Genomic DNA, 25,095 nt, shown 5'->3' on the forward strand with positions numbered 1-25,095 from the left:
ACCCGACCGGACGCTTTCAAAGCGAAAGCGTTCCGCGGAGTGAGGCGTAGGCGAGCGGCGGCGTTGAGGATGTCGGGGCTATCGGACGCGGAGCGTAGCGGGTGTACAAAGTTGCTGTGCATGTTGTCGAGAGAGGATTTGTTTGCGCTTAGCGACACAGTCACGAATAAGATGATCGCGGTGGAGAATATCGCAGGTGAGTGCGGGTGGTTTGACCAGGGGCGTCTCTGCACACACCGGCCCGTAGACATCCTGTTGTCCGGAATGGGCGATCATTCAGTTTGGGACACTTTCGGCTTTTTGAATTTTGAAACAAAAAAATCTTTTAAATCAGTTTTTGTTTTCTTTTTCGGAAGCCTTATTAAGCGGTCTGGCACAAACGTCTTAGCACAGCTTTGATCGTCCTACAGGAATAAGTGTGATGTTGTGACGCTTCTTTTCAAAGTTGTAACGGCAAAACTGTGACGTCACGACGCGCGACGGTGACGCCAATGGTCACTTTTTGGAGAGAAGGTTGGCCAAGTCTTGGGCTCGCTTACCCAACTTGTTAGCTAGCGCACAACGCGCAATGGATCTACGCGAATAAAGTGAAATGTCTTTATTTCAGAACTGAAATACCCAGTTAGTAACTTGTTTGGTAATGACGCCCACAGGCGTTTCTAGCCCATTTTTGGGGGGTGCTGCAGCACCCCTAAATTGAACCCCAGCACCCCTAAAATTGAAGAGATTTTTTATTTTTTACTGTATGTCCATGTTCAATAAGCTGAAGAAATGTCAAAACCATATCCAGTATATGGTTTAAACGTAATATTTCAACAACAAAAATACAGCACCCCCCCATTCTTCGAAAATGGTTTGATCCACCCCCCAAAATGTATCTTGCCTGGCCGGCCAGCACTCTGGGTGCTCAGCACCCCTAAAGCTCGGATCCTAGAGTCGCCCCTGATGACGCCTAATAAACGTCCTCTCAGATCAGGACATGTAAACCTTCACGTTACATTTGTGCACATGAAAAAGTCACGCTTCTGCCATGACTGCTCGTGCGCCTCTGGCACTTCTCGTTTTCCATGACAATGGAAAGTAAAGCTTTAATGAATTTAACCATTTTTATTACTTTATTATAGAGGGCAAGTTAAAAAGTCTGGGTTGGGGACAAGTCCAAAACAGTGACATTCTGGCACATTTGAATTTTCAACATGCTGAAAAAGTGTTAAAATGTCATCATTGACACACAAATCTTTTTTTTTTCTTCTTCCATAGCTAACACAATCTAACTCTAACAAATACAATACTTGTTTAAAACAAAATCTTGAAAATCTACCCTGGGACAGAAAAACTCCCTTAATTGAAGAACCAGCCATATACATATTCTTTGTAAACTGACAGAAATCAGTTTTGCGAAATCAGGATGCCTTGCGCGACATATTTATCTGCAGTGTTGGGGAGCAGTTTTAATGTCATGTAATTACGTTTAACCGCATTTTGCACCAGTTTTGTGGTAGTTCAACTAAATTAAACTCTGTGTAGTGATTTTGTAGTTTTTTTTTTCTTCTCTGTCATTCCGTGGTGTAGTTAAATGCAGGGACTACAAACATGCACAGGTAAGTAGAAGACAGGCAGGTAGGCATACAAAAAGCATGATAAGACAGGCAAGTAGAAGACAGACAGACAGATATTGGCAGGAAGACAGAAAGCAATAAAGGCTGAAACTGAGACAGAATCCACCGTGTAATAATGAGAAACACGCACGCACAAGAGCCATACCTAAAAAAAAAACCATTTCATACATGCATACAAAAACGTGTAAAACAAACTACAGTGACATGCATGCATAAACACACAAAATGTTTTATTATAATTTATAATTATCATTTATTTGTCCTTTATTTAACTAGGGGACTTAATTTTGTTATTCATCTTGTTTTTGAGGGAAACCTGACATACACACATACACACAAAAAGAAGAAAACTCACAGATAGACTAATAAACTCAGCTGAGTTGTATTGTTTGCAGTCATGTGACATTTTTCTTAAATTTTGTCAAAAAAAATTTTGTATTACACTGCAGATGTCGTAATTTTTTTACAATTTTTTTTTGTAGTTTGCTCTACATTTTCTGAGCAGCTGTAGTTAGTCAAACTGCAGGTATATGAAGGTAGTGTTACTATATTTCAGCTACGTGTGGTGCTATTTAATTGATAGTTTGTGAAGCTATGCTTTCAAAGTGGTTTCCCTGACACTGTTTGTGTGTTACTGCAGACGCTATGGAAGCAGTTCTTTCGTACACCAAAGACGCAGAAGAGCTGCTGAAACGGAAGAAAGTGCACCGTGACATTATTTTTAAGTACCTGGCCATGGAGGGCATTGTGATGCCCCCACAAAGTGAGAAACACCTGGTGGTGAAAAGAACATTAGAGTTTTGGTCAGCTGGAAAGGTAGGAACAAGCAACAAGCAAGGCGGTCAATTTACCAACAGTTAGTCAGTAGTCACTGAGAAACCCAAGAATGTGTCTTGGCTTTTTTTATAAGAATGTGTATGACTAGTGTCAAGAAATACGGGAGAAAAGTTCTCATGAAGTATGTCTGTAAGGTTTGTGAGCCTGGCAATTTCTTTCTTTTCAGAGAGTCAACCAAACCTCAATAAGGGAGACCGGTGAAACCAGACAGCAGGCTGCAGGCACAGTGTCTGTGCCCACAGAAATTAAAGGTGAAGACGGCCTTGATCCAGGAGATCTTGGCAAGCAGTTCTGTCAGTGGTTCTTCCACCTCTTGAATAGCCAGAACCCCTCATTGGGCCAGCTGCCTCAGGACTGGGGACCACAGCACTTCTGGCCGGACGCAGAACTACGCCTTCTTTCAAGGTAATAATGTCTTAAACAGCTTGATGAAAATACAATTTAAACAAGTATTGTTTCTAAGAAAATCCTCAATAACCTTGGGCTGCTACTGGTGACCAATAGTTTCTATTTTCTCCTGTTTTTTATGTTTATGTGCTGTCAGGGATTAATTTTAAAGATAAGACAATATGAAGAATGTATTGATTTTCATCCCTCTGCTGGGAAACATTTAATTTAACTGAATGCTAAGAGTGAGTCGCACAACACAAACTGGACTCCCACATTTCCATACAGCAAACCCGCTCTGATACAGTGAAATAATTTCATGTTAGGGGATTTTATATGAATAGACGGGCCTGTTCCTTCTGAAAGTCCCAGACGCCACCCTGTTAACAGGTGACAGAAGTAAAAGAAGGCAGGTGAAAGGTCAGGTGTGCATCAGAGACATGAGAGAAGGGAAAGCAGAATACCACTGCAGAGCATTGTCTTTGCTGAATCCTCCCACTAGGCTTGAATACAGTCCAATGGGACAGTCGTTTAAGCCTTCAAAAGCCATGATATGTCTCCGCGTTGAAAACCGGAAGCTTCCAGTAAAATCAGAAATGTCAGAAGTGTTCCATTGGAAAAAAGTGTTAGAAGCCATACTTTCTATCAAGTTGATTTAGCAACACTAAAACAGATGTATGTTTAGTGATTCATCTTTGCTGTTAGTTGACTTTGTGAGCGCAGGACTTCCTGCCTCACAAGCATAGATGCTGGCATGTACTGTACCAACTGTAGCACATACTTTCACATCACATTTTGTTCCTATTCAAAAGCATATTGCCCCCCCCCCCTTTTCTCCCCAATTTACTTGGCCAATCACCCCACTCTTCCGAGCCATCCCGGTCACTGCTCCACCCCCCTGCCGATCTGGGGAGGGCTGCAGACTACCACATGTCTCCTCCGATACGTGTGGAGTCGCCAGCCGCTTCTTTTCACCTGACAGTGAGGAGTTACACCTGGGGGACGTAGCGCATGGGAGGATCATGCTATTCCCCCCAGTTCCCCCTCCACCCCGAACAGGCACACCGACCGACCAGAAGAGGCGCTAGTGCAGCGACCAGGACACATACCCACATCCGGCTTCCCACCCGCAGACACGGCCAATTGTGTCTGTAGGGACGCCCAACCAAGCCGGAGTTAATACGGGGGTTCGAACCGGCGATCCCTGTGTTGGAAGGCAACAGAGTAGACCACTATGCTACCCGGACGCCCCATTCAAAACATATTCTGAATAAACATAAAATACATTCAGATGTACGTGACCGTACTGTGAACTTCCTGTTTTTGAAAACTAGATGACACATCAAGAGGCCTGAAGGCTTATTGATTGCAGCCTGGGAATGTTTTGAAGGCCGCTGAGCAGATTTATCAAGACGCCGCGCTGATCCGGAAAGTTCCGGTCTGTCTGGTTCTACACAATGACTAATGTGTTAATGATGTCCGGTGGCAAAAAAAAAAAAAAAAAAGTGAACAAATTTGTTTGAAATATTGAGCAACATTTCTCGACAATTTTGATATCAAAACATTGCAAGGTTTTTATTTCAAGACGTTATTCGCACTGCGATCGTTTCCTGAACTCGTTGAGGTGATGTTTAAGCTTTTCCAGAAGGGTTTTGTCCTTTACTTTTACTGAGTAAATATTTTTCCATATTACCTCAATCACAAATGGGAATAATGAAAATGTATTTGTTGACCAGCTTATTGGGCCAACGTGACGATTGGATTTGACAGCTGAACGTCTATTATATAAATGCAGTAGTATATTTCCTGTATGCTAAAACTGTACTGTTTGATGTCATAATCTGTACATGACCTGTCAGCTAGTGTCTGATATAATTAAGCTTTAATTTTTTTATTTTTTTATTTTTTGGTGGTATCTACATGCAGCTGTAGGACGAGGCTAGCTCCATTTGAGACATGCGGCTTTGTAGTATCCCGGTACTGATTCAATATGAGGGGCGGGACGATTCACAAGGCTCACGGTTCGATACGTCTCACGATTCAGGGCTCACGATGTGGATTCAGTACGGTACAGTGCAGTGTTTCTCAACCCAGTCCTCAAGGACCCCCTATCCTGCATATTTTCTTTGCAACCCTGAATAGGTACCTGTTTGTAGTGATTCAACCAATCAGCAATGAATTTTGTCAGATGTTGCACACCTTGCATAATTAAGTGCTGCGAGATGATTGGTCGAGTAAGTACAAGCAGGGCTACCTATGCAGGGTTACAATGAAAACCTGCAGGATAGGGGTTCCTTGAGGACTGGGTTGAGAAACACCGGGGTAGCCTCTCGCGCCGTGAAGGTCGTATGGAACGATCCGGAAATCGGATGCAGTGTCGTCCCGCCCCTGCAGTCAGCATGCTGCTGCTGCTGCCTGATAGGTTCAAGGTCCGCGCTGCGGTTCTCAGCAGAAGCACAGTGAGCGGAGTTCAGCGTGTGTCAACACACTGAACTTGAGAAATGTGTTCAAGCAAATTGTTCGTTTTGCTCACCACCTCTCTCTGTCGACTCTGGTTTAAGCACAGGGAGGCCGGTGTGCCTGCATTACGCTGCCGCGGCGGTTAGATGAGATGGAGTTGAATAAATATGCTGTTTGTTTAAAAGACTTGCATGGCGCCCACTGGGAGGGAGGCTCGGACTGTAACTCTGCTTCTCAGACTCGTACAGACAACCGCTCGAGGGTAAACATGGGCCGCGGCGATGTTGATGAACTAAAGGGTTGCTTTGGATCTATGATATTAGATGGTGTGTAGGGGCGTTCGGGTAGTGTAGCGCTCTACTCCATTGCCTACCAACATGGGGATCGCCGGTTCGAATCCCCATGATACCTCCGGCTTGGTCGGGCGTCCCTGCAGACACAGTTGGCCGTGTCAGCGGGAAGCTGGATGTGGGTATATGTCCTGGTCACTGCACTAGCGCCTCCTCTGGTCGGTCAGGGTGCCCGTTCGGGGGGAGGGGGAACGGCGCAATCTTGCTACGCGCTACGTCCCCCTGGCGAAACTCCTCGCTGTCAGGTGAAAGGAAGCGGCTGGCGACTCCACGTGTATGGGAGGAGGCATGTGGTAGTGTGCAGCCCTCCCCGGATCGGCAGAGGGGGTGGAGCAACAACCGGGATGACTCGGAAGAGTGGGGTAATTGGCCGGGTACGATTGGGGAGGAAAGAAAGGGGGGGGGTGAGTTTGTAGATTCACGAGTAAATGTGTTCATAGGAGTGATATCTGGCTGTTTCGAGGTCTGCATGGGCCATGTGACCTCAGGTGAGACCGTTAAAAGTCTGGACAGTGGTAAACGTTGAGTGACTAAAGGTGTGCTAAAGAAAGGGACTTGGGCCTCCGCCCGCTGGTCTGATGTGAACGTGAGACTGGTCTCAACGTTGTCGTGTATTAGGAAAAACGGCAGCGGGAGAGATGCTGGCCCTTGCCTGACAGAGGCCCTCGGCCTTCTGCTGCATATGACCGAGGGAACTGCCAGAGGTCAGAAGATGCACAGCGATGTGTCGCTCCTCACGTCCTCACCAGTCTCAACTAGTTAAGCAGCTGCACTGCTGTAAAGTGCTTTTAATGCTCCAGAAAAGAAAAATATAGCTTGATATGAGGGCATTAAAACATTTTAATCACTGTGCAGACATTTTGCTAGATAAACTACAGGTGTTGGTAATCATTGATGGTTATGGAAGTGTTCCTTATTTGCATAATACATGATTGTAATGCTATTAAAATTCCACTAATCGCAACATATTGGCTGTCTATATAAGTTACTGCATCGGCTCCATTGAGCTACCTCTCTCTACTTGGCTAGCTGGATTTTGTAACGCTGATGTCAGAAAAAGCTTTTTTTTTTCTGGAAAAGATTTTATATATATATATATATATATATATATATATATATATATATATATATGTGTGTAGTTTTACGATTGTGGAGTATTAGAATGGGCTGGAAACATGAATGACCATGAAGATTTTCAATATCAGTAAGAATTGAGTTTCCAAAGAATGTAATACACGGCGATGCCGCTTGAAAGATTCACATTCCAACTACTGATGCCGTTTCTTGCAGCACTGACGGCCAGCAGACGGAGGAGTTCCAGGGTGCCGAGCTGGTGAGCCTGCGTCTCCTAGCCCTGGCGAGGGATGAGCGTCTCTTCCTCAGCCCCAACCTGCAGCCCCACGGCTTCAAAGCCATGTCCTCGCCCCACGGCCTGGTGCTGGTGGCCGTGGCCGGTACCATCCACAGAGACACCGTCTGTCTTGGGGTCTACGAGCAAGCGTTTGGCCTCATCCGCTCCCCCCTGGACAACAACAGCTGGAAGATCAAGTTCATCAAGCTGAAGATCCGAGCACAGGATGTCCTGAGCGGGACAGAGGCGGCATCGCCCTCGCTCACTTATGACTCCGCCGAACTGCAGCAGCTCTGCAGATGACGGTATTGATGATGACGGTCACGGAAAACGGACTCATGGGTGCTCGCTTCTGCACCTAGAGCCGCTGTACATGTTGGGCGTAACTTGCACTGATATTGATACGTAAACATCAAAACCCAAACAACTGTGCAACGTGGAGTTGCTTTTCGATGGGTTTTATGTTGCATGGTCCACCTGTCAGTTTACCATCAGGTAGTATTCTGGGAGGGTTGCTTTCAGCGCTGACTGACGTTATCAGTTTTGTGGCCTCACACTGATATATCATGTTATCTGTAAATATGTTACATAAAAAGTGCTCTTTGGTGTCCCATTGATAATTACTTCTTTATTACAAAAAAGTTTGTCCGGATCACATACCTTTCATGGAGTCAGTGAGAATAGGAGCAAGCTCCAGGCCCACAACGAGGTATCAAATGTATAGCCTTTATTCAGACATGCTGGCAGTCGAGTCTGTAAACCAAAGATTCAAGGCGTGGGGACGTGCGCCTGTTCTGATGATTTGGCCCCGTCTTGTGAAATGACTGCCTACCGTCTTCTGTTTGGGACAAACACTCTGGTGATGTAATAGTACTGATCCTCAGACCCAGTTCTGTTTGGGCAGAATGGCGATTTGGGGCTTCTTCTTCTTTTTTCTAGCCAAGTCAGACGAAACGATGAAACCCCCTTGGTAAAAGTGGGCCTGTGCAAATCTATTGTAAAGGCACATTCGTGCAGGCGCCAGCAGAGGGCAGCAGCGGGCTGAGAGGGAACCTCTTCATCAGCCTGCTAGGTGAAGACTGCTGCGGACTTTAACGGGTTGGCAGTTTTTACCAGTCTCTGCGGTCCAGATCCTGCAGAATATGCAGGACTGCCACAAAGTGTGACAGCCCCAGCTCCTTCATAGATGCGAGGCCTTCATATTTAAAAGAAGAAGCAGCGTTACCTCACAAAGCCATCGAGCTTCATACAGATCTTTTTTGTATCCCAGAATGCAATGCAATATGCTTAAAAAGCGTCAGTTGTTTACCCCATTTATGCAAAAGTTTATAGGAGAATTAAATATATATATATTGTGTGTGTGTGGGGGGGAGGGCGTCCGGGTAGCGTAGCGGTCTATTCCGTTGCCTACCAGTAGGGGATCGCCGGGTCGAATCCCCGTGTTGCCTCCAGCTTGGTCGGGCGTCCCTTCAGACACAAGTGGATGTGTCTGCGGGGTCGAGGGGGGGTCAGATGTGGGTGTTGCACTAGCGCCTCCCCTGGTCGGTCGGGGCGCCCCCCCTCCCCCCGGATCGGCAGAGAGGGAGTGAAGCAGCGACCGGACACAACTGGGGAGAAAATGTAGGGGAATAAATAAATATATAGTATGTGTAAATAAATAAATATGAAATACATACAGTATGTGTAGTCTGGTTCATCCTGGGGTTGAGGTTGAGAGGCAATGAGTGCCAAGCTACAGAAGGAACTAAGAAAACAAAATGCACCGAAAGCCATACCCATGCACAGTACATAGAATAAGAATAAAAACAGCGCCCTACAGTTCGCAAGTTTGAGTCTGGCTGCTTGTTCATGATGTAAGTCTACTATTTTCCCATCGTTTCCCTCAGCGTGATCGTCGGGGCAGGGTGTGTGGTGGGCACGAAATATTCGCAAATGTCTGTGGCTTTGGTGGGAAATGTTACATGTGGGAAATTATTCTTGGCAGGCCTTTCAAAGCCTGTGGAATAGTTAATATCTGACTGTATGGGTCCCAGCAGCCCGGCTCTCCGCGCTTTACTGGGCCATAGTTGTGGTGAGGGGCGAACCAGTCAGGCCATTGATCTCAGCCTGCTCACCTCTCCGAGAGAATAATAACGAGCTGCTGGCCTCCTGGCTGCGCCGTGTCTTAATAAGCGGTTTGGCTGCTGACGCACGGCCTCAAACAGACGGCAGTGGCGTCTGCTGATAGTTTTTTTGTTTTTTTTTGTTTTGGGTTTTCCTTCCCCTTTATTGCTTAAGTATGTTTCTCATAAAGAAACACGTTAAACCTTTCATCCAGCCCGTCTCTGACACGGCCTACGGGTTGTGAACCAGCAAACCGGTTGCGTTTTGCCAGTCTCATGCGGGTCACGTCAGTAGAGCTGGAGCGTCTCCGTCTCCTCTGGCGAGGACGTGGGACTCCTCACGAGGCGTTTGTTTCCCAGTGTCGCGCTCGTGTTCAAGGGAGATGATCTAACTCGACATCTGGGTCCCGCTCCTCGTCTGAGGTGACTTGGTTTACACGCAAAGATAAACTCTCTCGCCGCCGCCTGTGGTCTGTCCGACCTTTGCCCGTCTGACCCTCGTCTGTCTCTTTATTATCGAGGCTTTTCAGAACAGCCGTGACGCCTGATATCTGGGTGATCGTACCTACCACTGTTCTCCGGGGGAGATGCATGTCATGCTGGGTGCTGTTTTGGATGGGAACTTCTACAGTCTTAGGGGCACCACCCGGGACAATGATGAGAGAGGGGAATATCCAAAAGAGTTGAATCACGTGCAACTGGACTTGGTATATATCCGTGAAGACGTTTCGCCTCTCATCCTAGAGGCTTCCTCAGTTCGTGCCTTTCTGACTAGACCAAGCTAGTCTGACTGGCTGGTGATGAGACTCAGTGTTTATCCTCTATGGGTCGTTGTCAGAGCTATAGATATGCGTGGCTCTTTGTGTACCAATGTTTACCAACGCCCGTCGCTAACAGAGCCATAGATATGACCCATACAGGGGAATAGTTCCAAACCATCCGGGCATAGACCCTCCACCGTTGGTTCAAACGACCTTGTTCCTCCTCCTGGCCATGACTTGACCCGGCACTTTACTTCACATGCCTCGCCTTCAAGGCCTCTCTTTCCCACCCTGACCACACAGTCTTTAGACATCTCTTCTCCGCTCTCGGTGAGAACTGTGGATACAATGCTGGTGTTGACACCTTTCCTCACTTTCATGGCTCCACTCAGCAAGGCTGTCATGTTAAGAACACTTTCAGGATGCTCAGCATTTTCTCTAATTAGTTCTCCGATGACATTAAATCTTAGCAGAGGATTCTCCACACAGCTCTGCCTGACTACCATGGGTACACACATGAGATGAGATGAGATTAGATGAGATTAGATGAGATTAGATTGTTTTATTAGCCACACGACCAAGGCCGGTGGGATTTGTTTTTGGTACACATTAAACTCTGCAGCACAATACATACATGGACCACAACAGACACTCCACATATTATCACAAACAATACAGTCACACAATAGTAGAAACATATCACGCGGTGGTATTTATGGTGGTATTGATGCCAGTGGTGTGTGAGGAGGGGACTATGGGGAGGAATTCCGAGTCCTGATGGCTAGGGGAAATGGCGACGTTTCCATGCTCAGCACTATTCAGTTCTAGCAGGACTTCAACCCATCCCTCAAATGGGATCGGTGTGCCGTTAGTGGCGGTGATGTGAAGTTCTTCACTGGCTAGCAGGGTCGCCATTGGTTGAATCTTGACAGCAGGTACAGTATGTTCTAACCAGATCCTTCCCATAACACTGACCTGAGCTCCAGTATCCAACGCCACCTCAGTACCGACTCGTTTTAGCTCAGCTAAAGTCAGATCATCCTTGTTGACCAACTTATCTCTAAATGTGCTTGGTTTTATCATTTTCAACAGCGAGCGAACGATTTCTGATTCTGAAAACCTCTCTTTCAACCCCTCGTTGATTTGCTTGCAAACACTGCTGTGACTCACATCTCAACCCGAATCTGCGATTACATCACCATGCACTTGAACTCTCTGCGAGGCAACAGTGCTGCAATATCTGTGAGTCTAGCCGACCCAGGTACTTGTTCTGTAACTGATGGTTCAACAACCCTCGTCGTCTCTCTGTCGTTGCTCACGGTGTCCAAGGCTGGTGTGTCATCCCGGTTGACCTTCAGGATCTCTATTGCAGCAGTGGCTAACCATGTGCCGTGGAGAGCCGTGCATATGCAGGTTTTCATTCCAACCCGAAAATGTATCAGGGAAATCACCTGGTGTGGAGTCCAGCTGCAATGAAAACCTGCATACACATGACTCTCCATGGCACAAGGTTAGCCACCCCTGCTCTATTGTTTCGCAGATGTTAAGAAAGTAAGACATTCCCTCATCTTCCAGGCCTGTTATATCTCCCGGTGTGGGAAAATGGCGGCGCGAACTCACATTTGCAGCGGCCTCCTCCAGTTCAGACTATGCAGTGTCCTTATCCATGTCTACGTCTGCGTCTGAGTTTGTGTCATCGTGTGAAGAATTATGTCTGTGATCGTCGATTTCATTTGATCTACTGGGAGAGCTTGATCTGCTGCATCCTGTGGGCCGAGGGACCACGGCCCTGGCGGTCTAACAGGATGTGGATGCAGGGCAGGCTAAGCTAGCTACTAGCCCATGCAGACTGGCGGTTCCGATAACACCGAGGCAGTCTGGCGGCGGCTTCGCCTGACGTCAACTCTGCAGTGTTTTTGCCTGCATCTGCATTTGTGTCGTCATGTAGAGTATGAGGGAGGTGTCTGGTTGGGAAAGCTGGCGTTGGATCGGCTGAGGGAGCCTGGTCTGCTGCATCCGGTGGGCCCAGGGACCATGGCCCCTGCCTGGAGCTGCGCCCGAAGAGGATACACCGAGGGCGGTCTGACTGGACGTGGAAGTGGGGCAGGCTAAGCTAACTGCTAGCCCATGCAGACCGGCGGTTCTGACAGTCATCCTGGCTGGGGTTCGTTCTCTGCACAGTGACATTTTTGGACTGTGTTGCAAGTTTATTGAATGCACTGTGTTGTTGACTGTTTTGTATCTGATTTGCTTTGTCCTCTCCGTTTTTGTATGATTTTGGTTGTGTCGTTTTCTTTTGGATATGTGTTGGGGTTTTTTTGTGTTGCATTTCTGTGGGCTGGGAGAAACGAAATTTCGTCTCTTTTGTGCATGAAAGTACATGACTGAGATGACAATAAATTGTTTCTGATTCTGATTGTTAGCTGGTCAATTTTCATGTAATCGACAATGTATTCAAACAATTCCGGTTCGTTGCTGCCTGTGACTGCTGGAATGTCCATGTGTCTTCCATCTTCCAGTGACGCTGCAAGCTTGAAGAGCTGCTGTTCATCGAGAAGGTGCAGTTTTCCCACAGTGACACACGATGAGGATTTGAAGATGTCATCTCCACTGGATACCCAAAGCTTCTCAATTCACAGGATGGATAACTCTCGCAGCCATCCTGGTCACTCTCGCCTCAGGTCCACGTGGTTCAGGGATCAGCAGCCGTCCAGTACTTGGCGCCATATCCCGGACGAGCCCCCAAAATGTTACCGGCTCAAAAGGGGAGCGGCACCTGAGCAAAAAAATTGAAGAAGTGTACAATGTTCTGGCTTTAATTAAACAGTTAAAATCAAATATGACAAGTATTTATGAGAAAGATATGTTAATCAATAAATATAATCTTAAATGATCAAACTTAAATGTATTGTTAATAAACAAATATAGCATGTCAAACATTAGTATCTCCTTTATCATGACAGTTATTTAATTGAACACAAACGCATTAGAAATGAATAACACATAAACATAGTCGGAATTAACCACTCACATACTCGTTAGCAACCTCATACTTTGTAGTGTCTCCTACTGAGCGAAACGCGACCAAAATTCATGCGGTGCATGCTGCACATGCTAGCCCGCGCCGGCCACCGAGGAAACAGGGCCCAGCCAGCTGCACAACAACATACCAACCAGCAATCTAAAAATCAAAATAATGCTTCCAAAACACTCAACATCTTACAACTTGCAACTACAGCTGCAGCATTCTGACATGTGACGGCTAATTTCCTGGCATACTTTGCTGGTAACACTGTTAGCTAGCTAGCATACTGATTGCATAACATGTGAATAAGTGAGTTTCACAGTTTACGAACCTGAGCAAACAAATGGAAGTATGACACGTGCGGACGTGTCGAACGTTCTGGCGATCTCTCACAATTCCTACCTACTTAACTAGAACCAGAGACCTTCCATTTGTGGGTCTAGCCCGTCTTCTGCAGGACTAGCTTTGTAATAGCCCCTATACTGGACATCCCTCTATTTCATTATCCTTTCTCAATTTATGTTTATGTACTTGCCAGATTCATTTTCAATATTCGCTGATTAGATCTGCACATTGAGAGTCTAGCTGTGGCGTCAGTCTCTTTCAGCATCTTAATCCTCCATCTCTTCAGCTCCAGCCATGCTTGGCCCAGCAAACTCCCAGCCCTGCCTGCCTGCCCGCCCGCCTGCCTCTCCTCTGCTCACCTGCTTGTATTAATTGCCCTTGCCTGGCTCGCTGTTTGCTTCTGATTACACTCATTAATTTCAATTCCCCAGGAAGCCACCACCAACATCGCTGCATTTAGACGACCGCACGCACACAGACGCAGAACCATGATCCCATAAATGCACTGACAACCACAGACACCCGTTCGGGTACAGTTGCACATGCAATCACCCGCACAGATGAACACACACCTTCCATCCCTCCTGTGTCAGCAGTGGCTGACCATTTGTATATCATTAGCGGCGGCGTCTGTGTCTACTCCCTGCCTCTCGCTTCGTCTGCCTCTGCCGTGCTTTGGCGAATGGAGGAAAGCTAGTCTGACCCTGTGATCATAAATCAGCGTCCGTATCCCAACAGGTGGACCACATCTGAGGAAGTCCCAACATCTGGGCCAGCACGGTGGCCAGTTAATTAGTGGAATAATACTGAGGCAGTGTGGCACTGTCCAGAATGTTAATAAAATAATGTAAAATGTTATTGCATTTAATACATTAATTTTGAAATTGATGATCAGAAACTTAGGCCAAGTGCAGGAACCCAGTACAAATATCCATGAAACGATCTGAGATTTTAAATGTTATCCAACAAAGAATTAACAGGATGTGACCACCGGTGTGTGCGTGTGGCTACTATTTCTGTTCAACAGTTATACACCTACAGTATAAGCATACCTGAGGAGCTATAAAACTTGCCCCTCACACCCACTTGTGGCCTATCACCTCCTCATACTCCATCACCTCTCGAAGTGGAGCTCTCTGGGAAATTGTGTGATTCATTGGGCAGCTGTACTGTAAAGGGCCTCTCAAGGGTGCCAGCTCAGGGGTCACTGCCCTGGACAGTAAGCTCTGGGCCAAGCACAAATAAAAGCCCCTGAAGCCTGACAACTTCCTCGCCAAACCCACAGAACCCAATTACAGAACAGGTCCTCAGATGAATAAAATGAAAATGTTCCGGACTCAATTTCCCAAGGCAACCGTATCCGTTTATTAAACCCATTTCTTGTTTCTCCAATCTCGAGCTATTCGAAGGCCAACTTTAATGCCAAACCATGAAATGATTCAGCAAATCCAAGTCATGCCATAGTTTTTTTTAATTTAAAAAAATTTTTTTTTTAGATGTACTACCGAATACTACTGACAAGCCAGAGCCCACATCGTTATATTTACTCCAACCCGTCACATCACTTACAGGGGACATCCAGCTGATGAACTCAAATTGCCTCGGTGCTCTGGGTGCTAAAAGCCTCCGTTACCCAGGAGGCCGTGTTGGCTGGAGGACGTTGGGGATTTGAGGCAGGCACAGGGGAGGCGTTTGGGTTGTAGCAGAAGGTCACATTGATATAAAACACACTGTGTGTTGAGCTGTAGTTCTGCCATCCCCTGCTGTGTGTTTCTACCATCCCCTGCTGTGTGTTTGTTTTCGGATACCAGATTGCTGCCCGAAAGCCATACAAGACACTGAAGCGGGGCGAGGGATGGATTGGAGGGAAATTGATGGCTATTTGTGGACAGGCCCTGAGGATTTATCTCAGTAGATTGAAGGTGCCTTCACTGAAGTGGGAAAACATGACTTGCTTAAATAAACAAGAGGTCAGGGATAGCTAGCTTCAGGGGAGCTCCGCAGCATTAACACAGTATAGCAGATGATAGACGAAAGATTTCACTCATCCAGTAAACTAAGCACTTAGTGACATGATTCCCACAAATCCCAGTTTAGGGTAGCTGTGTGGAGAGGAAAGCATGTGAGGACGCTGCTATGGCCCATTGAGACTCAGTCCCTAAAGTGTTTCCTCCCTCGCTGCGTACCTCTGACTGAGCTAGATAGGGTTCCCCACCGCGGACAGCCAAAACCACCTCATACATCCTCATCCAGTGGGGCCCTGTCCATCAACCTTCCGGTCCACGTTTCCCTCAGTACAAACCCCAAACCAGAGCTCTCTGTGCAAAGCCAAGTGTGGCGGCAGCAGGGCATATCCCATGCCAGTATGATGTCATCAGCAGGGCATAGTCCATGCCAGTATGACGTCATCAGCAGGGCATATCCCATGCCAGTATGACATCATCAGCAGGGCATATCCCATGCCAGTATGACATCATCAGCAGGGCATATCCCATGCCAGTATGACATCATCAGCAGGGCATATCCCATGGAGCCTGTCAGTAGATCATCATCAGCTGGTCTACTATAAATCAAGCATCTCATCATCTGATCCCAACCTCTGCGATGGAGAGATTTTTGTGATCCCGAATGAACATTTGTTGTGTAAAAGAGAGTGATTGCGTTGATGGAGGTGGGTGGAGCTGTTTCGGTGGACCTCGGCACTTCTGGTTCAGACCGGCAGTGCTGATAAACACATTTCCAGCCAAGTTGGGAGAAGAAACTGTCCAATTCATCACATGATACACCTTCTATACACATGTGGTGTTGAATTATTAAGCTCGGTGCGTGTATGGAACTGCAAGGGAGACGTAGGGCTTTGGCTCTGTGTTGGGACACGCGTTTTTAAGTCTCTTTGCTGGAGAAAGACACGATGCATAAAAATAAAGCATAAAAGAAAATGCTTATAAAAGCATCCAGCAGCACCCCAGAAGCCTTTAAATAGAAACCAACGTGCCTTTGAACTATGCTGTGAATGTGATTATGATAGCTGCGTTGAACTTTTTGCCAACTGCCCCTAGAGCAGCGTTAGCAATACTGGTAATTGTTCCCAGTGGGGGTAAGTAACGAACTAAAAATACTTCTTTACTTTACTTAAGTATTTTTTCCCGGGGACCTGTACTTTACCTGAGTATGTTTTATTTGTGCCTACTTTCGCTCTTACGCCGCAACAATTTTAAAGGCAACGTGTAGAGGAGCTCAAGCAGGAGTCGTGACAACTTTCTCTTTCGGCTACACAACGTGCACCATTTATTCCTTCCACCATCACAACAAAAAACCCGCGCAGCGGAAGTGTGTCACTGTAAACCCGAACCGAGGAAACAGCAGCTGTAAACTAACGTTCCTACTAGCTCAATAAGGGGAATTATGTAGCCCCATAACCACTACACACGTTTACTTTTTTTTGTTGCTCCGATACATTTCCCCGCCCCCTCCCCTCAGATATTTGTTACGTTGGCGTTCCAAACCAATGAAAAACGTTGTTTTCTTTTTAAAAAAAAAAAGAGCGCGCAAGCTCTTTGCCGGCACACCAATTCCGCTCGCCCAGTCAGCGCGCCTTTGCTACCGTGGAAGATGCCAGCAGCAACGAGTGACGAAAATACAGCTCTCGCTGCAAGCAAGGCCCCGGACAGGGATCACCCATGGCCACGTGTCTTGGGGATATGGTCGAATTCAGCGAAGCCAAGAGAGATTCTTATCGGCTGAAATGTCTCCTCTGCGAACGACATTTCCACATTCAAAAATCCACCCTCACATTTGAGAAAACATGCTGAGGTGAGTTAACGTAAAGGTCACTGTAAACTACTAATAAGAATAAGCCCCTTTAGCCGAGCGGTTAGTGATGTCGCCTTGTGCTGCAGTACACCTCGTATCAAATCCCGCACCGGGCAAGAAAATAACCGGTTACATTGGTGGCAGCGGTGGGATCCGGAAGTGTGCAGATCCTCAGGAGTCTCTTCGGAGCGCGGGAATAACAAAGCGCGAGGGCGCGCTTCCGGGGAGGGTGACGACTGTAAACTACCAATAAGACACGTTAGCCCCTAGCTAACGGGTCTGGCCCTTTAGCCGAGCGGTTAGTGATGTCCCCTTGTGGTGCAGTACACCGCGTATCGAATCCCGCACCGGGCAAGAAAATAACCGGTTACGTTACTATTGTTAGCCAGGCGATTTCCTACTTAAACTTGCCTTGTAACGTCAGCCAAGTGAGCAGCGGTCACGACCTGCTCTCTTTCTCATCATGAACAGCAGCGACTCATTCTGAGGTCATAAGGAGGTCACGGCCTTGGCAGGCGGGCAAGAAGCAGAGCGAGGAAGAGACAGGTGTCTTCTCCCACAGGGGTCTTCAAAAGTAGGTCCCTTCCTATACCACTTTACAGGAAGTTGCAACTTTGCGTCATTTACTCCAATTAATTGTGTCTACAAGGAGATCAGAACAAATCAGCACATGTTATCTGACCCCCCCCCCCTGAGCTGTGAGATAATGCACGTCTAACAGGGAGCAAATGTTCGTGAGACGTCACCTCAACAACAACAGCAGTGATGACACGATCATGGCTGCATCACAAGACAAGAGGATTTTTAAAGAAAAGAGTAATATTTTATCTACTTGCTGGGAAACATGTTCATCAGTAAACATAACCAGCTACAGCAGTGTGTTGAGTGTGTGATATGACAGGCGGTGATGAAAAATATGGTTCATACCTCACTTTACACTGTGTCTCTCTGCCGCGATGCTTTCTTCATGTGTGTCCTCATGTTACCTGCATGTCCTGGTTTTATTTTGCCTTTTTTACAGACACACAAAGATGTGAAAGGTGTGAACGAGGAGTCACAAATTGCTGCTCTCAAAGCCAGCCATGGACCCATTTGAGGGTCCAGTAAAGTTAATTTACAGATCACATTTAGATACAACCAACCTCGGCCAAAATGCTAGCTTTACAAGTGTCAGCAAGTATTAGAAGTCAGGGATTCTGCAAGATGACTATACACAGGATGACTGGTAAACCAGTTGATGATATGGTCAACACCTCACGCATACACATACAACACCTCTGTACACTCTTCTTCATCCTGCAGATGCACAAACATCATCCTCATCTCATGTACGGACAGAAGCTGAAGAATTATTCTTTGTTTTACACATTTAGATGGAGAGCACATGTAATGTGGTGTGGGAGGTTGCACTGCATTGCTGGAACTGCAACCTAGGACACTTGGTCTTCTCTAAGCTTCATTCCTGACGATGCACCAACTAAGAGGTCTCCATCGGGTGAGAAAAACAGCCTTGCTGTCAATAAAGGACAGAAGAGACTGCCAGTGTAGGTGGGAGCAGACAATAAAAATAACCAAAATAACGTCGAAGTCTACTTGGAAGTAAATACCTTCGGCAGTTCATTGAAACGATGACGAATGTAATGGACGTTTCAATAACGGACAGCAAGTATGGTGGTAGTCGCTCTCTAATTTCTGCAATTTTGGCGAGTGTGTGTTATTGTTCTTAACCCAAGCGCCAAGGCCAGGCAGGTTTGCCATGGATGTGTCAGTAACAGTGATGAACCAAACCATGCGGTTCAAATCCTGGCAGAGGGAAGCAAAGCCAGCTGAATGTGCACAGGATGAAAACAGCATCCACACCTACAGTGCTGGGCAGCGTGTGGTGGCACCTACCTCTATATTCAATTCAATTCAATTTATTGTCATTAAAAACAATGTGCAGGCATATGTTCTATGTGTTAGGGCTCCTGTCCTCAGCAGGCTGCAGGGGCCCAGACACGACTCCAGGGTGCCACACGGGGGTCATCCTGCATCTGACCTGCTTCTGCACTGTATCTGCAGGAATTTGTGTATGTTCATTTACTGTGTGTGTGTGTGTGTGTGTGTGTGTGTGTGTGTGTGTGTGTGTGTCTGTACTACAAATATGGGAAAACTGACAAATCCCTGCCAGTGTGAGTAAATGTGCTAATTAAAAGTGGTCTTCTAAATGGGTCACAGTCCTGAGTCCTGCACTGGATATTCTTAAATGGCACCATTTTAAAAGCATTCTGTGCTGCCGAAGCAGAGGCACTCTTATTGGTATTAACTTTAAATCATTTGGCCGATATAAAGTTAACTGTCATGCCAGTGTCCATAAATCTGGAGACGTTAACAAAGCAAATGGGGTATTCAAAACATGAGCTATAGCAATACTTTCAGCAGCAGTCAAACCTCCCAAGGGCACTGATTGACATTTTATACAGCACCCTCAACGAAGTGATATTGATGACATTTAATTTAATGGCATATCCCTTTAATAAGGGCAGTTCTAGACGCACAATGCTTTCAAAGGGCTGTCCATGAGACAGCCAGGAAAAGACAGAGACAGGGGGAAGGTCACCATGCTATCTCAAAAGCAATTAATCCCAGATACTGTGTGTTTTTCCTCAGGGCTGCAGAAAGAAGCACCACTACACTTCATGTGGTGATGCTGGGATTATTCTCCTGCTCAGTTTGAATGTGATGATGCTGGGATTATTCTCCTGCTCAGTTTTAATGGGATGATGCTGGGATTATTCCCCTGCTCAGTTTTAAATGGGTGATGCTGGGATTATTCTCCTGCTCAGTATTAATGTGGTGATGCTGGGATTATTCCCCTGCTCAGTCTTAATGTGGTGATGCTGGGATTTTTCTCCTGCTCAGTCTTAATGTGGTGATGCTGGGATTATTCTCCTGCTCAATCTTAATTTGGTGATGCTGGGATTTTTCTCCTGCTCAGTCTTAATGTGGTGATGCTGGGATTATTCTCCTGCTCAGTCTTAATGTGGTGATGCTGAGATTATTAGAAAGGTGATACTTATAGAGTAAGTATCACCTTTCTAATACTTACTCTATAAGTATCACCTTTCTTGCTTAACAAGTTGCTATTAGTTTTATTCCACCTGTTTGAGTATTAGTCATTTTCTCTATACATCTGCTGCTGTTTCCTAGTGGGATCTTATTCTAGCTGTCGCTGTCTTATTCTATTTAGTTACTTGTTTTATATACTTATTCTAGCTGTAGATGTTTTTTTTTCACCTGGTGTGTCCTTAAATATTTCTTGTTGTCTAGCTGTTTTGACTTAGTTATCCTTTTAGTTTATAAATATATTCCTTAGTAACTTGCTGTTTGCAGTTTTAATAGTATTATGTGAGGTTTGATAGAGTTTTACATAAGTGACCAGTTTCTGGGCAGTAGGCCTCTTTTCAGTGTACCTCTTTGGCCAATTGGATGTTAAGTGGCCAGGGTGTGGCCAGAACATCACAGGGATTTATAAATCTGGGCTCATTCAGTTTCAATCCAGACTGCATTTTAACTACTGGAGTGATTCTGAATTGCTGGTTCATCTAGAATAGAGTAAGTATAATCTTTCTTGCTTAAAAAGTTGCTACTATTCTTATTCGAGCTGCTTGAGTATTAGCCCTTTTGTCTATACATCTGCTGCTGGTTCCTATTGGGATCTTATTCTAGCTGTAGCTGTCTTATTCTATTTACTTACTTGTCTTATTTACTTTTTCTAGCTGTAGCTGCTTTTCACCTAGTGTGCCCTTAAATATTTCTTGTTGCCTAGCTGTTTTGACTTAGTTATCCTTTTAGCTTATAAATATATTCATTGGTAACTTGCTGTTTATAGTTTTAATAGTATTGTGTGAGGTTTGATAGAGTTTTACGTAAGTGACCAGTTTCTGGGCAATAGGCCTCTTTTCAGTGTAGCTCTTTGGCCAATTGGGTGTTAAGTGGCCAGGGTGTGGCCTGCACTCATGGCAGACAATTAGCAATCAGTGTTCTTTAAATCACTGCTGCTACTTCCAAGCCTCAGGCAAACAAGCCTAGATTGAACGAAGGCTAGAGTAAACAAACGCAAGCGCGACTTTTTCAAGCTAAGACTTCATCAAGCACGGACTGCTCTTTTTAGATCCGGTCAGTCATCTGTATTTTGTGGACCTAGTACAGACCATGTGTTTCCTTCGCATTCCTGTCCTTTCCTCTTCCCGGGGCTGGCATAGATGTTGTGTCACTCCTAGGTGCTGTGACCCTACCGATCTCATCTATCCCGCTCTCTCCACTCACGTTGAGCAAGTGGTGACGGAGGACTCTGGAATTGCCAGTCTGCGGTGCCAAAAGCTGGGTTTATCTCACGCTACGCATCCTTCCTCTCCCTCAACTTTCTTGCCCTAACTGAGACCTGGATCATGCCAGAAAACACGACCACACCCGCAGCTCTGTCTGATGTGTACTTTTTTTCTCACACTCCCAGAGCTGGGAGGCGGGGTGGTGGTACTGGCCTGCTGATCTCCCTGAAATGGAAGTACTCTCTTGTTTCCATTCCACAATTTTCTCCGCCCTCTTTTGAATTTCATGCTGTTACTGTCTCTTATCCAGTCAAACTCACCATCGTAGTTGTGTACCGCCCACCAGGCCCCCTTGGTGAGTTTCTGGAGGAGCTTGACACACTTGTCTCGCACTTCCCTGTTGATGACTCTGCACTTATCCTTCTCGGTGACTTCAACATCCACACTAACAAGCTAGATCCTCTTCTCTCTTTCCTCTCCTCCTTTGACCTTCACCTCTCACCCACTCGTCCTACCCACAAGGCCGGCAACCAGCTGGACCTTATCTTTACTAGACACTGTCCTATTTCCAATCTCTCTGTTACTCCCCTCTAGCTCTCTGACCACTATTTCATGTCCTACTCTCTCTCCCTCTCTTCACCCCTCTCAGCCCCTTCCCCTACCCACATGGTTTCCACCCATAGACACCTCCGCTCTCTCTCCACCACTGATCTTTCTTCCTCTGTTACCTCTATCCTCCCTACACCTGAATCTTTCTCTCTCCTACCACCTGACACTGCTACTGATCTTCTTCTCTCTACCCTCTCCTCTTCTCTGGACAATCTCTGTCCCCTCACCACCAGGCCTGCACGCCCAACTCCACCTGCCCCTTGGCTGACCGACTCAGTACATACTGACAGACGGAGCCTGAGAGCGGCAGAGCACAAATGGAGAAAAGGCAAACTCCCAGAGGACCTTCTCAACTTCCAGTCTCTTCTTTCCACTTTCTCCTCCTCCCTTTCTTCTGCTAAGGCTGCCTTCTATCGCTCTAAAATCCTATCCTCTGCATCTAATCCTAAGAAACTCTTTGAAACCTTCTCTACACTTCTTCAACCCCCACCTCCTCCTCCTACTTTCTCCCTTCTCCCTGATGACTTCGCTAACTTCTTTGACAAGAAGGTAAACGACATCAGATCCTCCTTTCTCACCACCCAGTTTGTGCTGCTTGCACTATCCCACCCTCTGCACCCTCTCTCACCTCTCCACGTCCCACCTTATCCCATCTCGCTCCCCTCTCCCCCAATGAAGTCCTCAACCTCATCACATCCAGTCGCCCCACCACATGCTCCCTTGACCTGGTCCCCTCCCCTCTTCTTCAGTCTATAGCACCTGAACTCCTTCCCTATCTAACCCACCTCATCAACACCTCCCTCCAGGCAGGATGCTTTCCATCTGCCTTCAAGACTGCTAGAGTCACCCCCCTTCTCAAGAAACCATCACTTAACCCCTCTGATGTAAAAAACTACAGACCAGTTTCCCTTCTACCCTTTCTATCCAAAACATTTGAACGTGTTGTCTTTAACCAACTTTGTTTGTACCTCCACCAGAACAACCTCCTGAACCCCAACCAGTCTGGGTTCCGGGTGGGAACTCGACAGAGACGGCCCTCCTTGCAGTGACAGAATCGCTGCACTCTGCGAGAGCAAACTCTCTCTCCTCTGTCCTGATACTCCTGGACCTGTCAGCTGCGTTCGACACAGTGAACCACCAGTTCCTCCTCTCTACCCTCGAGGGGCTGGGTGTCACAGGCTCTGCACTCTCAATGTTTGCAACCTACCTGACGGGTCGCTCCTACCAGGTGACATGGAGGGGATCTGAGTCGGAGCCTCGCAGACTGACTACAGGCGTTCCACAGGGATCGGTTCTGGGTCCTCTCCTTTTCTCCCTGTACACAACATCCCTGGGTTCTGTTATTCGCTCACATGACTTCTCTTACCATTTTTATGCAGATGACACCCAGCTGATCTTGTACTTTCCTCCCTCTGACACACAAGTAGAGACACGCATTGCTGCGTGCTTGACTGACATCTCGGAGTGGATGGCGACACACCACCTGAAGCTCAATCTGGACAAGACAGAGCTGATGTTCCTCAAGGGGAAAGGTTGCTCACACCGAGACCTGGCCATCACCACTGACAACACCGTGGTGACGCCAAATTGGACTGTGAGGAATCTGGTTGTGATCCTGGATGACCAACTATCGTTTGCTGAAAACGTTGCATCAGTTGCTCGCTCCTGCAGATTTCTCCTCTATAACATCAGGAGGATTCGCCCATTCCTCACCGACGAGATGGCACAGGTGCTCATCAAGGCTCTGGTCATCTCCCGACTGGACTAAGGCAACTTCCTCCTTGCTGGCGCCCCGGCGTCGGCCATCAGACCTCTGGAGCTTGTTAAGAAAGCTGCAGCTCATCTGGCATTCAACCGCCCTACGTTCTCCCACACAACTCCCCTTCTCTTGTCCCCTACACTGGCTCCCAGTAGCTGCTCCCATCCAGTTTAAGACTCTGGTGCTAGCCTACAGGGCAGTGAAAGGAACAGCGCCTTCCTATCTCCAGGCCATGGTCAAGCCCTATACCCCCGCCCAACCACTTCGCTCTGCTGCCTCGGGACACCTGGTTGCCCCGTTGCTCAGAGGCCCTTGCTGCCGATCAACCCGGTCACGGCTCTTTTCTGTCCTGGCCCCACAGTGGTGGAATGAACTCCCCACTGATGTCAGGACAACGGAGTCGCTGCCCATCTTTCGGTGCAGGTTGGAAACTCACCTCTTTAAGAACTACTACCTTGTTACTTGTTATTAGCACTTATTGTATTCACTCATTAAAAAAAAAATCTCTTTCTTGCACTTTTACTTTAGCACTGGTTTTCCTCTTAGATGCTTGTTTAGATGCATTTATGACCTCTGATGACTAGTAGTTCTCCTGATTTCCTACGTTAAATGCACTTATTGTAAATCGCTTTGGATAAAAGCGTCGGCTAAATGACTGTAATGTAATGTAATGTAATGTAATGTGGTGATGCTGAGATTATTCTCCTGCTCAATTTTAATATGGTGATGCTGGGATTATTCCCCTGTTAATTCTTAATGTGGTGATGCTGGGATTATTCTCATCCTCATTCTTAATGTGGTGATGCTGGGATTATTCCCCTGCTCAGTCTTAACATGGTGATGGTGGGATTACTCTCCTGCTCAGTCTTAATGTGGTGATGCTGGGATTATTCTCCTGCTCAATCTTAATGTGGTGATTTTGGGATTATTCCCCTGCTCAGTCTTAATGTGGTGATGCTGGCTTTATTCCACTGCTCAGTCTTAATGTGGTGATTTTGGGATTATTCTCCTGCTCAGTCTTAATGTGGTGATTTTGGGATTATTCTCCTGCTCAGTTTTAATGTGGTGATGCTGGGATTATTCTCCTGCTCAGTCTTAATGTGGTGATGCTGGCTTTATTCCCCTGCTCAGTCTTAATGTGGTGATTTTGGGATTATTCCCCTGCTCAGTTTTAATGTGGTGATGCTGGCTTTATTCCCCTGCTCAGTCTTAATGTGGTGATTTTGGGATCATTCCCCTGCTCAGTCTTAATGTGGTGATGCTTGGATTATTCTCCTGCTCAATCTTAATGTGGTGATGCTGGGATTATTCTCCTGCTCAGTTTTAATGTGGTGATGCTGGGATTATTCTCCTGGTCAGTCTTAATG

At 46.6% G+C, this 25,095-nt stretch overlaps 1 protein-coding gene across 1 annotated transcript; it reads left to right on the forward strand.

The window, feature by feature from the left end:
* Window positions 1-13: 13 nt before the first annotated feature.
* Window positions 14-8,217, forward strand: c11h3orf38 (chromosome 11 C3orf38 homolog). The gene is made up of 4 exons (XM_056289273.1): window positions 14-196; window positions 2,260-2,435; window positions 2,623-2,861; window positions 6,944-8,217. The coding sequence occupies exons 1-4, from the start codon at window positions 70-72 to the stop codon at window positions 7,305-7,307; spliced, it is 906 nt and encodes a 301-aa protein (XP_056145248.1). The 5' UTR covers window positions 14-69; the 3' UTR covers window positions 7,308-8,217.
* Window positions 8,218-25,095: the final 16,878 nt, after the last annotated feature.

This window comes from Lampris incognitus, chromosome 11 (assembly GCF_029633865.1).
Source record: "Lampris incognitus isolate fLamInc1 chromosome 11, fLamInc1.hap2, whole genome shotgun sequence".
NCBI lineage: Eukaryota > Metazoa > Chordata > Actinopteri > Lampriformes > Lampridae > Lampris > Lampris incognitus.

Coding starts and splice junctions, on each gene's coding strand:
- c11h3orf38 (XM_056289273.1), top strand. CDS start 70: ATGTCGGGGCTATCGGACGCGGAGCGTAGCGGGTGTACAAAGTTGCTG. Junction 197..2,259: donor CGCGGTGGAGAATATCGCAG/GTGAGTGCGGGT, acceptor GTGTTACTGCAG/ACGCTATGGAAGCAGTTCTT. Junction 2,436..2,622: donor AGTTTTGGTCAGCTGGAAAG/GTAGGAACAAGC, acceptor CTTTCTTTTCAG/AGAGTCAACCAAACCTCAAT.